At 36.9% G+C, this 13198-nt stretch overlaps 2 protein-coding genes across 2 annotated transcripts in view; one reads left to right on the forward strand and one right to left on the reverse strand.

Annotated features, from left to right (window-relative positions):
• The window catches only part of LOC113233892, a 43891-nt gene extending 35722 nt beyond the window's left edge, over positions 1-8169 (forward strand). Inside the window, exons 9-14 of the mRNA XM_026469120.1 lie at positions 2454-2678; positions 3237-3437; positions 4010-4192; positions 5489-5702; positions 6320-6492; positions 7900-8169. Coding sequence (XP_026324905.1) covers positions 2454-2678; positions 3237-3437; positions 4010-4192; positions 5489-5702; positions 6320-6492; positions 7900-8046 — 1143 coding nt within the window. The 3' untranslated portion in view covers positions 8047-8169. The remainder of the gene's footprint in view (positions 1-2453; positions 2679-3236; positions 3438-4009; positions 4193-5488; positions 5703-6319; positions 6493-7899) is intronic.
• A 2546-nt stretch (positions 8170-10715) lies between these two features.
• Positions 10716-13198, reverse strand: part of LOC113233890 (toll-like receptor 3) — a 34797-nt gene continuing 32314 nt past the window's right edge. Inside the window, exons 7-8 of the mRNA XM_026469118.1 lie at positions 12630-12726; positions 10716-11767 (exon numbers count right to left, since the gene is read on the reverse strand). Of these exons, the coding sequence (XP_026324903.1) occupies positions 11540-11767; positions 12630-12726 (325 nt within the window). The 3' untranslated portion in view covers positions 10716-11539. The remainder of the gene's footprint in view (positions 11768-12629; positions 12727-13198) is intronic.

A 13198-nucleotide genomic window follows, 5' to 3' on the forward strand; every position in this document is an offset into this window, starting at 1 on the left:
TAAGCCGATATCGTCCACTCTCCCCCACCCAATATGCACCCTTTGTCTCTAATTAAAAATCCAACCATAGAAAACCATTTGACAGAGCATTAAATAAAGGAAATGATATATCTACATATTTTCAGTTTATTGAATATCACGATCTTTTACTACCATATTCAATTATATTTTGTGAAATTTAAGTGAAGAAATAGATTTCCAGATAGCGCTACTGCAGAAAAAAAACCGTTAAAAACTGAAACAAAAATCTACAACAAGCACATAGAAAAATTCAAGGCTCAGTTGGGAAAGCGTATGGCACGGTATGCTTGAAGGCGCTGGTTCGAATTCAGCCGGATCAAACGAATTTTTCTTAGTGTTCGATCTTTGTATTATTAATTATATCTAGGTACATAAAAAAAAAAAAGGTACATACGTGGCCGAGTTCAAATTACGAGGTGTGCTTATGCTCTTCGGCGGCACGGCGGTTAGTAATATGGGAGCTTGATGAGAAGGTTCCGGGTTCAATTTCCGAATTTAAGAAACGAACATTTCTAAATTAGTTCTGTTCTGGGTATTCTGGGTATTGCCCTCAGAGTTATCGTTATTCTTGTATTCTTAGTACAGGAAATTCCCTAATGAGAAATGGAATTTGATGTGATTGTCTGGCATTTACTACGTCGTGAATAGCACGACATACGCCAGTTTTAGAAACCCCATATCGGCTACTTCATGGTACTGTACTCCAGTACCCATCCAATGCAATGCAACTTGTATATAATTATTTTGGCTGATAATGATTGGCTTTTATCGGTTATTCGCTGTATGTTGACCACATTGAAAAATAGTAATTTTCTAGTTAAAGATAGTAACTTCAGTCGCCTTTTGGTCACCGGAGACTTCAGTATAATTAAGACGGGTATGGCAACCCCCACCTGTTCAGCGTGTCAATGCCTACACTTTGCGTGGTGTGCAGGATTATCACATTATTTATTAAATAATATTATTTAATTTTAAAAAGTTGGTGAGCATTACCCCTTTCCGGTTTTGAAGGTGCTGGTGAAATTACAGGCACACGGGATTTGTCAACTTTTTCTCAGGGTGTCTTGCGCAGTGGCAGTGCCCTTCAGATCTTTTTGATTTAAAGTTCTGAGTGGTGCTGCAACTGTTATGAACAGGTGTGTCGCTTACCATCAAGCACACAACTTGTTCGTCCTATCACTTGATATTATAGAAAAAATCTTTCTTTTAATTAAAAGCTGGCCTCCTAATTAGGACTATATGAGTTCAATTTCCACCGAAGATCATAACCTCATAGCACCACTTAAGCCTTATCGAATATCGCTAATGTTTAAATTATCACTGTCGTTCACGAATCAAGAAACTCATTCTGATAAATCCTGTATGTTGCAGACGGTTCATAACAGCTCTTCGAACACGTGTGTATTCAACAGGAATATCAATCACCTTACTGAAAAATGTACTGTGTCATTTAGTTATTTAATAGTAAAAAAACATTAACTACAGACACGAGCATAACTTAGCAACTTTTTAACGCTAACGAATTGTTGTGTGATGTGTTCGTAGACAAAACCCTTGCCAAGTTTGAGACGAGTGGGTTGATAATTATTTTTTAGTTTTTTATGTGTCTACAGTATGGTATGTGCATACAGGGTGTAATCGTTAAGTGTGCCCAGGCGATTATTCCTTAAATATAAGAGATATCAAAAAGCTTTAAACTGATATGATACAAAAGTATGTTACCTAATGAATAAATCGACATCAATAACTTGTTAAAAATAAAACTAGAAATATCCAACTTTTTAACATTAAACGCTTCCATACATTCGTAGAGAGACTTAGTTTTCCTACTGTAAGAGGTAACAATAAGATAACAGATGACAAAACTGATACAAATAAAGTAATAAAACTATATTTTAATTGAATAAACATACAGTGGCGTAGTAAATTATTTGGTCAAGTGTGAGTTGTCCATAAAAATTAATAAAATTGAACAATTTGTTTTAATACTGATCGACTCAGTTACATGTAAGGATCATTTTATACTATGGGACGAAAAAATCTGGACAGCAGAAGTCGGTCAAATTTAATCAAATGTTTCTTTATATAAATGTCTATAAAATATCTCTTATATTTTTTTAATAATCACCTGGGCACACTTAATGATTACACCCTGTATATGAGTACCGTACAATTTCATGCTACTAGCAAGAACCGAAAGAAGTAACCGCATGCGCATAGACATTTCGTTCCGAGCAAATCTAAACAAAAATTTCAATATGAATAATATACAATGTGTTTATTCTATTATATCTGATTATCGGTATCGTAACCTTTTGTATTGTGAATTCTGTTCTGTTTTCATTCTTTTTCTGTTCAATTTTGCATACGCTGAAACGCAAAAGCGGGTACCTCTTTCAATCTCTTGTATCTATCAATAACCCTCCTTCCAGTATCACTACTATCAACCGATGTTCACTCTAGTAGCGGCCGGCATAAAAAACCCCGACAATGTCTACCGTCCCTTGAAATCAGTGCTACCGAACGATGTCGTATGGTTAAAAGACCATGCCGAAGAGTTTGATCCAGGAAACTGCATGGTGTACACACGGTGCGGAGACAAAATTTGCTATGAATATTTAGTCATAGCTGTCGGTATGGTAAATGAGTACGACCAAGTAAGTGCTACCCTATTCTACTAGCGTTAGGAGAAATCCTAGAACAATTTTGTTGCTGTTCAACGATATCGCATCAACTTCGATGTAGCTTACCTGTGTACTGTATTCAGTGTAAATGATCTGAGATTGTAACGAATTACAATGTAATAGCCCTACAGTATAAGGAAATTAATCAACCGCCAAAAATTACTCAGGAACTTGTAGCAGGGATCCGTCACTCGCTCAAGGTTACACGATAAGTGCCTACCGCTAAGTGCGCCGACGTTGGCGCAAGCGCTCATACAAGTCTTTCATTTATGAGCATTCGGATCATAAATCATATTCGGCAAGCAACGTTATTTTCACCTATCTGAGTGCGTGCTTAGGTTCCTTTTTCCTCGTAGTAAGCGCCTGGTGTCATTAGTCAGATGTGGTAGTCTATTATAGCATAGGTAGGATGTTGTTTGAGAGTTATAAGCATAGTCGCTTTAATCTCGTTCAACATATGACTATCCATCGATCTACGACTTCGCTTATATTAGTAATATTAGTCGATCTATCGTAATTTACGCTGTGCAGATAACAGGTCTGAAAGAAGCTTTAGACCACCCTAACAGCGGTGTAACGACGATATACTCAAAGGACTATATTTGGAAGACCTGGTGCTGTATCAAGTGTCACCAAGGGGGCCATGCGGTGTTTACTTACCCCTGCTCGGGAGGAAAGTGTGCCGGCGCCGCTCAGAAGATTATGTACCTCGCTGACGACTATTGGAGACGGGTAGGTACATAAGATTCTACACTAGCGACTTGCAATTATGAAAACATGCTCATGATTCGACCACAGTGACCATTTTCTTGCTTTATCTTATAAAAACCCGAAATTACAAAAACCACGTACAATATTAAGGAGAAAACCAACCCAGTTACTATAGGATCTAATATGAAAACGTACCCTTCTCAGCTTTATTTTATTCCGAATTATGTTTTAATAATTTAATACCTAATGCATTTCTAGTACAAAATTACGTATTTTTAAAACAACACATTCTGCAAATCATATGTAGCGTAAATTGGAATGTTCTTTGCACACACTCAACATAGTCCCGCACTAGAGAAACCCCTGTTACGCGGGTGCCATGGACACACACATAAACAATCACAAATTACACCCAAACTCACGTGAGAAATAAAGGTAGGCCATACAAATATTTCTCCCTGCCCGAGAATCGAACCTGGGGCAGCATGCGAACCGTTCGGCCACAGAGGCAGTTAATAATAGTTTCATTGGCAATATTGTATATAAATTTTTAATACTGTATATATACTAATAAATATGTTTAAACGTTACAGCACAAGATTCGGCATGCATCGAGCATAACATACAATACTGGTCGCACAGTATTATTCGGGGTGCCCAAGTATGGGACAGCTCTGCGCAAAGTGGCCTGCGATCGAAACATTGCTATCAATTACAATGCAGAACTTGTAGAAGTGAAGCCCCAACACGCGATTTTCTGTATCGGCACTGAAAAGGTAAATATTTGAGTAAGTTGCTGCCGAGTTTCTTAATTTTTTATCACGAGTTTTTTTAAGTTTTAAAGGGGCTTTTATGTAGTATTATCAATACTTACTCAAATTCTTTATTTGCCACGTCACAAGCTCGTAACATTTAGCACGTGATTAGTACAAAATTTTTTATCTTATCAAAGTCATTCACTCCTAACATTTAATGTATTACATAACTAAATTTAAAGATTTACACATAATACATACACAATAAATATTTTAATTTAATAATAATATATTGTTATAAAATAAACTGCATAAATAATAAATTATCAATAGATACACTAAATAATGAACATTTTTGAGAATGAATTTTAATTTTCTTTTTAATCCTTCTTTTGAATTCTAGCTCGGGCAATTCGGATATAGTCGATTATAGTTCATTGTATAATTTAACCTTTAGATAGTAACCTTGCTTAGCAGTTCTTTTCAATCTCGTTTTTGGTACTATCAGTTTATTTTTGTTTCTGGCATTGTTTACTACTTAAATTAGAGCAATACTCGGCATTGCTCTACGTGATCGAATCAGAAATGAGGAGATCCGTAGAAGAAAGAAAGTCACCGACATAGCTCGAAGGATTAACAAGTTGAAGTGGCAGTGGGCAGGGCACATCGCACCCTTAGTAATATAAGGGCACAATCCAAAAAAAGTAGATTTTTGGGAAATCGCGTATTAAGATTCTGGATTCCTACATTACACCTATTTTTTCAAATAACATGCTTATTATTTAAGTTATAAATATGAAATTTGGCAGATTTGTTCTTTGATAAATGTATTATAAATAGCAATAAAAAAAAATATAAATAAATTCCATAAGTTTCAAGCAAGTTAAAAAAACACTTTCAAGTTAGACCCATATAGTACAAAAAATATAACAGAAATATGGAGCTATTTAAGTTTGATCCCATTTATTATTTATCATTTATCAATTCCCAAATTTCCCAAAAATCTACTTTTTTTGGATTGTGCCCTTATATTACTAAGGGTGCGACATAGCTCGTAGAACCGACGGGGCAGAAAGTTTCTCGTATCGTGATAATTTTTAGAAATCATATTTTCACACCGTACACTATTTACTTCATATTTTTACCAAAGTGATTAATTCAACATTTTCACTGTTACGCGAATTTAAAACAAAGCCATTTCAGGTTGTATCGAGTCTTAAGAAACCACTTACGCCCGCCGTCCGATTGCCTAAATTTGCAACCATTTGTCCATCAGATTGCCTAAATTTGCAGCCAAACTTAACACAACATTTTTAGGACGGCTACCAGTTCGTAAACATCCCATACAATCTACTCCACGTAACACCGCCTATGTGTCCGCCGGAGTGTCTACGGAACTGCTCGGCCCTGGTCAACGGGACAGGGTTTCTTGACGTCGACAAACATACGCTACAACATGTGCGGTACAACAACGTGTACGGTCTTGGTGATTGTACCACCACGCCTAATAGCAAAACTGCCTCTGCTATTGGTAAGTATTAAACAATTGACGTGTAGAGCTCCACGTGAAAGAGATCGTCCAGAGAAGTACTGCCACCTTATCTATTTCTGCCGCCAAGCAGTAATGTCAGCAATACTATGTCCCGGTTTTGAAGGGTAAGGGTGCTGGTGAAACTACAGGCACATGGGACTTGGCAGGTTATGTCTCAGGGTGACGGGCGCAGTGGCAATGCGCCTCAGATATTAGAGACCTGAGTGGCACTGAAACTTTTATGGACAGGTGTGTAACTTACCATCAGGCGCACGACGAGTTCGTCCCGTCACTTGATATTATAAAAAAAAACTTCTCCGTCCGACATCCGTCCGGAACAATTACTATGAATTAAGTAATAAGCGAACAAATTTAAAGACTATGATTGTTTTTTAATTTGGTCGAGTATTATTTATTTCACAGCAACTCTTTCGGACGGAGAACGGGAATAGGCGAATCGGACGAAGCGTACAAACGCTCTCGAAATGTTTTCTTCAAATTTAAACGGGACACTACTGAAGTAGGAACCCCGAGTAAGAACGTTCTTTGGTTTTTGTGTTCTAAACTGTAAGGTGTATTTTTAATATTTCGTTTATATCGAAAGTATTTTCTTCCAGGTCCACAAAGTTACGTTGTAGAGCAGAACCTTTGGCAAACTATGAACGGGTGTAAACCAAAAGCTGCGTACAACGGATACGGTTCATGTCCCGTACTGACATCTTACAGGAAAGGCATACTCACTGAGTTCACGTATGACAAAAAACTGGCTGAGACCTTTCCTTTCGACCAGGTACATGGACGCACTCCAGCTTTTCATCTCCCTCTAGAATAATAACAGCGTACAGGGTCAACTAACGCCACGGATATTTTTGTTTTATAATACCAAGTAATGCGACGAACAAGTCGTGCACCTGGTGGTAAGCGACACGTCTGACCATAACAATTGCAGTGCCATTCTGTGTTTTAAATCTGAGGAGCACTGCCACTGCGCTCGTCACCCTGAGACATAAGTACAACTCAACACAGCCCCGCTCTAGGGAAACCATGAACCATACAAACACAAACATGGACACACATATAGACAACACAAATTACACCCAAACTCACGAGAGAAATAACTGTAGGCCGTACAAATATTTCTCCCGGCCCGGGAATCGAACCTGGGACCTCTGCGTGGCAGTCCGGCATGGTAACCATTCGGCCACGGAGGCAGTTAAAAACTGTAACACCGTAATGCTCACATTACTGTTTGTCGGTAAAAATAGGTAAGGTGGCAGTTGTGCCCTGGACGAACTCTTTCACAAGAAGCTCTATTGCTACTAAAAATATTTCTCTAAATAATGTAAAATTATATTTTAATTTATCGAATATCATAATAAAAATGATACTAAGGGTCGTATTCTAGAACTCTACTCGATGCTCAAGTCAGGATTGCAATGGAAACACAAGCATTGGAAATACGACCCTAATGACAAGGACTTGAGTATGATTTCGAGTGCTTTAAACCATACTCAAATCCTGACTTGAGCATTGAGTAGAGTTCTAGAATACGACCCTAAGATCGAACAGATACAAAGTGAAATTCCTTTGATCCGGTTGGACTCGAACCGCAACTGTTTAAAAAAGCTACAGCTTACGAATTTCCCTATGCGCTTGCTACAGACCTTTCTTCTTTCTATTTTTGTATTGGCTTTAATCGGAATTTTTCTTTGTATCTCCCCAAATACAAAGAAAAATTCCAGTATCAGTAATAAAATACAAAGTTCAAACACCAATTATTAACCCATTAAGATTTTTCAAACGTTATAAGTACCTACAGCTGTGGTTAACGCTGGGTGCTAGATGTTCGATTTCCGGTAGTATCTATCAATTTGGAAAACGAACTTTTCTAAATTGGTCATTGGTAAAAGAAAAACTTCAATATAGAGTGCTATGATGTTTCATTTGACAACAGCTTAAATAACAAATTCATAGAAACTGTATTTATATAATGATTTACATATATATATATAACATAAGAAAATACAAGGCCCCGCTCACGACCACCTCGATACAGGCCTTGTAGGTACTCTCGTTCTGCTTCCGACATCCGTCCGAAACAATTAGGTACTGTCAAATAAATAGTACCCGACCAAATACGAGGAGACCAAAAACGCCTTATTCCTATAACCTAAAGTATATTTATTCTATTTTACAGAGCAAAGAGCGCCGGTTTTTCTATTACTTGAAGAACTATTTGTTTCCATACGTGTATTGGAACAAACTCATCAAAGGCAAATGGAACGGACCTCACAAAATCCGTTCTTTACTTAATCCATTCAATAAAGTCACAGGCAATAAATAGAATTTAAATTTGAAACAAAACTATATAGTGTGGTGTTTTGACATACACATATGCACACAAACACATAGGTAAATAAGGGTTGTTTAAAACCGCTCCACAAGCTTGGCAGGACGTAAATTCGACGTATAAGCTTCGTTATTCATTATTTACTATATTTTCGTACAATTAAAATTAATTACATTCCTGTCTACGTACAATCTATTCATGCTAGATTTATATTAAGAACGTTAATGTAATTGTTGTTTTTGTGAACATTCTTTAAGTTGAATTTATTTTTAGTAACAGTACCTACTAAACTACAAGTTAAAATGTAAAAACATTGAAAAAGGGTTGATTTAAATAATTTGAACATTATTGTTGCACTTGAAAAATATATTTAACACGCCGATTTCACGCGGACTTCGGCAACTGTTGAAAAACCATCAAACGGCACTACCGTCGATTTTACGATCGGGGCACATGTCTAAGGACATTGAAAAAAACATAATAACACACACAAATTCATACACATAAATACAAACAGAAGCAGCTGTTTCTAATATAGATGTAATTTTTTAAGTGGAATCTGTAATTATCACACAAATTAATGTAAAAAAGGGTGAAAGATTTAAGAAATTGATCGAAATGCTGTAAAATTACTTATCAACCAATCAGTAAATAAATTATTTCAACATTATTTATTACCAGTTTTTCTTTACAGTTATTACTTTACAACCATTATTACAAAATATATTATTATAAACATTACTCCACCTCCCCGCGAAGTACTAGTTTATGTTGTCACACTATATCTACTTATGTATGGGTATGGTTAATAAATGACAAGTAGACTATAAAATGCATTTAAAAATACGAAATATAAAATATACAATAGATATGTTATACAGTACGTTTCTTAATTATTATAATATATTACATTTGTTTACACAAAAACAGTTTTATGTTTTTGAATATCTTAAATTGAATACTGACTGATTTGTTACTTATAACTACAAAACAAGACAAAAATCAGGATTTTAAAACACCGTTTACACGGGGCCAATCGACGAGTCATTCCATTAAGCCTGGCCATTATTGGCGTCGTGTAAATAGAGACAATCCATTATAAAGAGTCTCCAGACCAGTGATGAAGACAATCCACTAAATTAGAAGAATTTCTATATCTTCGGGTCAATACCTACCACCACCACACGCGCATTGAACTGGGTCGTGTAATGGCCTTATGTGAGCGTGGATTCTGAAATACTCCACCAATTTGCCTTGCCGTTTAGTAAAGAATCTTAAAGAAACTTATAGTCAGTAATACTGGCTGTGTTGTAAATGAAACTTGCGAATTTCGCATTATTCACTAGACTAGGTTAATGGCTTGGTTTTGCGGAATGTCTCGTCAATTGGCCCCGTGTAAATGGGCCATAAGGTTAATTCTTTGCCACGCTAATGGCGTGTTTACATAGGGTCGACTGCCGCCTTTGGTAGATTACTTCGCCTTGCCGAAGGAAGCGCAATAGACTCTCAGTTACACTGAGTCGCCGGAATCATCAAATCATCACGCGTGTGCGTAAATTTGTATTTATAATGATTTTATATCATTTTATTAGTGTGTATATCAATGTTGTGTAGGCACAACAAATTGTTCGAAACGTTCAACAAATTAATCGGGTAAGTAGATGTTCCCCGGCCCCCAGCACGCGCATAATAGTGGAACACGTTTGGTCCACCATCGTAAGCCGAAGGCGATGAAGTTGCATTTAGTCCACTTCGGCATCGAACTTGTCAGTGGTTAGACTGGGTATAGTGTGTCTTTTTTGAAGATGGAGTAAAATGACAGTTCGCAAAAGTGGGCAACACTTTTCCTCGCAAGCAGCTAGTGATGGCAGTCGATAAATATTATGTCGATTATTGACTGAATGTTGGTTACGCTTATGAAATAAATAGCCGCACTTGTCTTATTTGAATCGACATTGGTCTATTATTCTTCCAACTGGTGAGCGCATGTTCATTTGAATAGTTAATTTTTGAAAAATCATAAATACATACACCAAATTTAGAAGAGCGTCTATTAAAAATGCAAATAGGAGACATATTGTAATTTCATTTTCGTTTTTATAAATAATAAAATCCGCCTGTCGTTATTAAAATGTGTATGATTAAAAATTAAGTTTCATTCTAATAGACCAACTGTCAAAACAGGAATAAAGAATGTTTTCGGCGAAATTTTACCTACTTTCACAATTTATCGATAAAACTGTCAACAACAACTAAATGACTATTAAAAATTGTACGCTTTCAGTTGGCAGGCTATGGCGAACTGTCGACCTAGTGTAAACATACATTAATTCTTACAAATATTAACGTATAAATATACGCAAAACGACTATAGGATTCGCTATATACAACAGTATAAGCAGGTTTTCTTAAATCTAGTTTTACCATGATCACTAATCTTTCCCCATCCGCGCAAGTTCTCGTATTAGCTTGTGCGGACGGGACGAACAAGTCGTGCACCTGATGATAAACTACACGCCTGTTCATAACAGTTGCAGTGCCACTCAGTTCTTTAAATCGCAAAGATATAAGGGCACTGCCACTGCGCCTGTCACCCTGAGATATGAGTTGACAAGTCCAATGTGCTTGTAATTTCACTAGCACCCATATCCCTCCCAACCGGAACGCAGTAATGCTCACATTACTGCTTAGCGGCAGAAATAAGTAAGGTGGCAGTAATTCCCTGGACGAGCTTCATAAGGAACTCTACTACCACTAAAATGTGCGTGGTAACCTTTTATTTACATAGGAACATTTCATCAAACAGTCCCCCGTTGGTAGCGTCACATCGTAAAGATCGTCACATAGAGATGAACCGTGTGGAGTATTTATCCTTACAATTTGTAATATGTGATATGTGGATAATGTTGTTGATTGTACGTGTACTTATGTCACTCAACCTCACAACAAATGTAATCATACCATGTACAATTGTTTGTTGTCCCTTGAAAATAAATAAATAAATACAATACACGAATTACTTTTTAAGTATATATTATATTTTGAGTTTCTTAATTATTTGTTATCGTTTTCAGCTGATGGCTCAATAAATAAATAATAAAATAGATGAGCCATGACCGCCGCCGTCATCGAAACTTGTTGAAAGAGGCTTAAGACGCAGTTTTCTCTGATAGCGGTGCCGTCATCTAGCTTTCATGTTACTGGGGTAGATAACATCACAAATATGGCGGCTTCGCTATTTGAATTGCGATCCTATTTAACATTCTCAAGCTATACGTCATTTATTTACATACACCACATTTTTATAACTTCTTGTAAGCGTAACAGCCGCGAGATGACGGCATCCATATCCTAGAAAAATTTATCTTTACTTTGAACCATCAAATAAAAATTACAGTAGGATATCACAAGGCACTAATCCCCGAACACCGAATGTAGGCACACGTGTTTGATGAATTTAACAGCATTTATTACAGTATTAATACCTTCACATTCTGTTTAAAGCAGAAAATTGTTCCTTATGTAGTTCGCAAGAATTTTTAGAATCACGCAAACTTTGACGTTTTCTTTTCAACGCAGCCTGACGAAGCCTGTACCGTTTTCTGTTCCTGATTAGGTACACTATAAGTACTACAATTACCAGAAGTCCTACGACAATGATTCCGACTAAAACGAGAGTTAGTGATGATACCTTTTGCCCGCTTCCTACGTCCAACTGAAAAAATAAATAGTACAATGTAAACACAAGGTCCAGCATTCAGCAGCAATAGTAGCTTATTTATATCACGTGTTTATGCAACTTGAAATCTAAGTTTAATAGGAAATTATACTGTTTTTTCGGATCTAAGTCGCGTATATTTGTTGTGGGGTCACCCGTGACCATGGGACCTGTAAAACGCCCCTTGGTTTGTTTGTAAACAACATTTCTAAAATATAAACGAACACATTATTTTTTATAATACCAAGTGACGAGACAAACAAGTCGTGCGCCTGGTGGTAAGCGACACGCCTGTCCATAACAGTTGCAGTGCCACTCAGAGCTTTAAATTGTAAAAATCTTAGAGGAACTGCCACTGCGCTCGTCACCCTGAGAAATAAGTTGACGAGTCTCATGTGCCGGAAATTTCACCGGCACCCTTACCCTTCCAAACCGGAACGCAGTAACGCTCATACTACTGCTTGGCGGCAGAAATAGGTAAGGCCTGCCGACTTCCCAGTCTTCACCACTTTTACACATCTAATGTACAAATTAATAGACTGTCTAGGAAACCCAAGAGCAGGCAGCTATCTCGCCCAACATATTAGCATAGCAGTACAATGGGCACCTTGCCGAGGGAACCAAATTTTATTCATATAATTTAATTCTAGCATTTATTGAATTTATTGTAGCAATTTATTTTAACTTATTGTCTAATAAACGTATTTTTTGTATTAATTATTTTAGTATGCAGTGAATTTCTATTTCGTTCTAGAAGGAAAGAATACTAAGTCTGATCTTCCTATAATATCGGACTAGGATAATTATCCTACGACTAATGATAATGAACAAAAATTTAAAAAAAATTATGCACACTTACCAAAAAATTATCACTTGGTCCATCACACATGGCTTTTTCAGTCCAGTTGTAGAAATGTACCAAGCGGAGACCCTCGTATCCACGGGGCGAATGGCACCTGAAAAAAAAACATACCATTTAGCGCTACCTACTGACTTCCTACCTTCTAGAACCTTAGAATAATAACGCATAGAATGATAGTTTCATATCAAACGAACTGTCACAAGTGAGGCAAAAACCAAATTCATGTAGGCGTAAGCAACTTGTAACTACGCTCGTCGGCACGCACACAAATATACAAATAATGATGCCATGGAATAACATTTCCCTCAAAAGTGGGGAAATTGTATCTTGCTTAACTCATCATTAAGTTAAAGGTGCCTACAGATTTGCCCGACATTGTCGATCAGGTGCCTACAGATATGCTCGGTTTTGTCGATGAAAAACGAATATAGCACTTATTTGTAAATCCAAGATGGCGGACACGATTTTTCAAAATATGCTATATGGGTATCCTTTTCGAGGTATTTGGGGATGCTCATTACGAATATGGCACTCATTTCTAAATCCAAGATGGCGGACACGAGTTT

Source organism: Hyposmocoma kahamanoa, unplaced genomic scaffold (genome assembly GCF_003589595.1).
Source record: "Hyposmocoma kahamanoa isolate Upper Pololo Valley unplaced genomic scaffold, ASM358959v1 80, whole genome shotgun sequence".
Taxonomy (NCBI): domain Eukaryota; kingdom Metazoa; phylum Arthropoda; class Insecta; order Lepidoptera; family Cosmopterigidae; genus Hyposmocoma; species Hyposmocoma kahamanoa.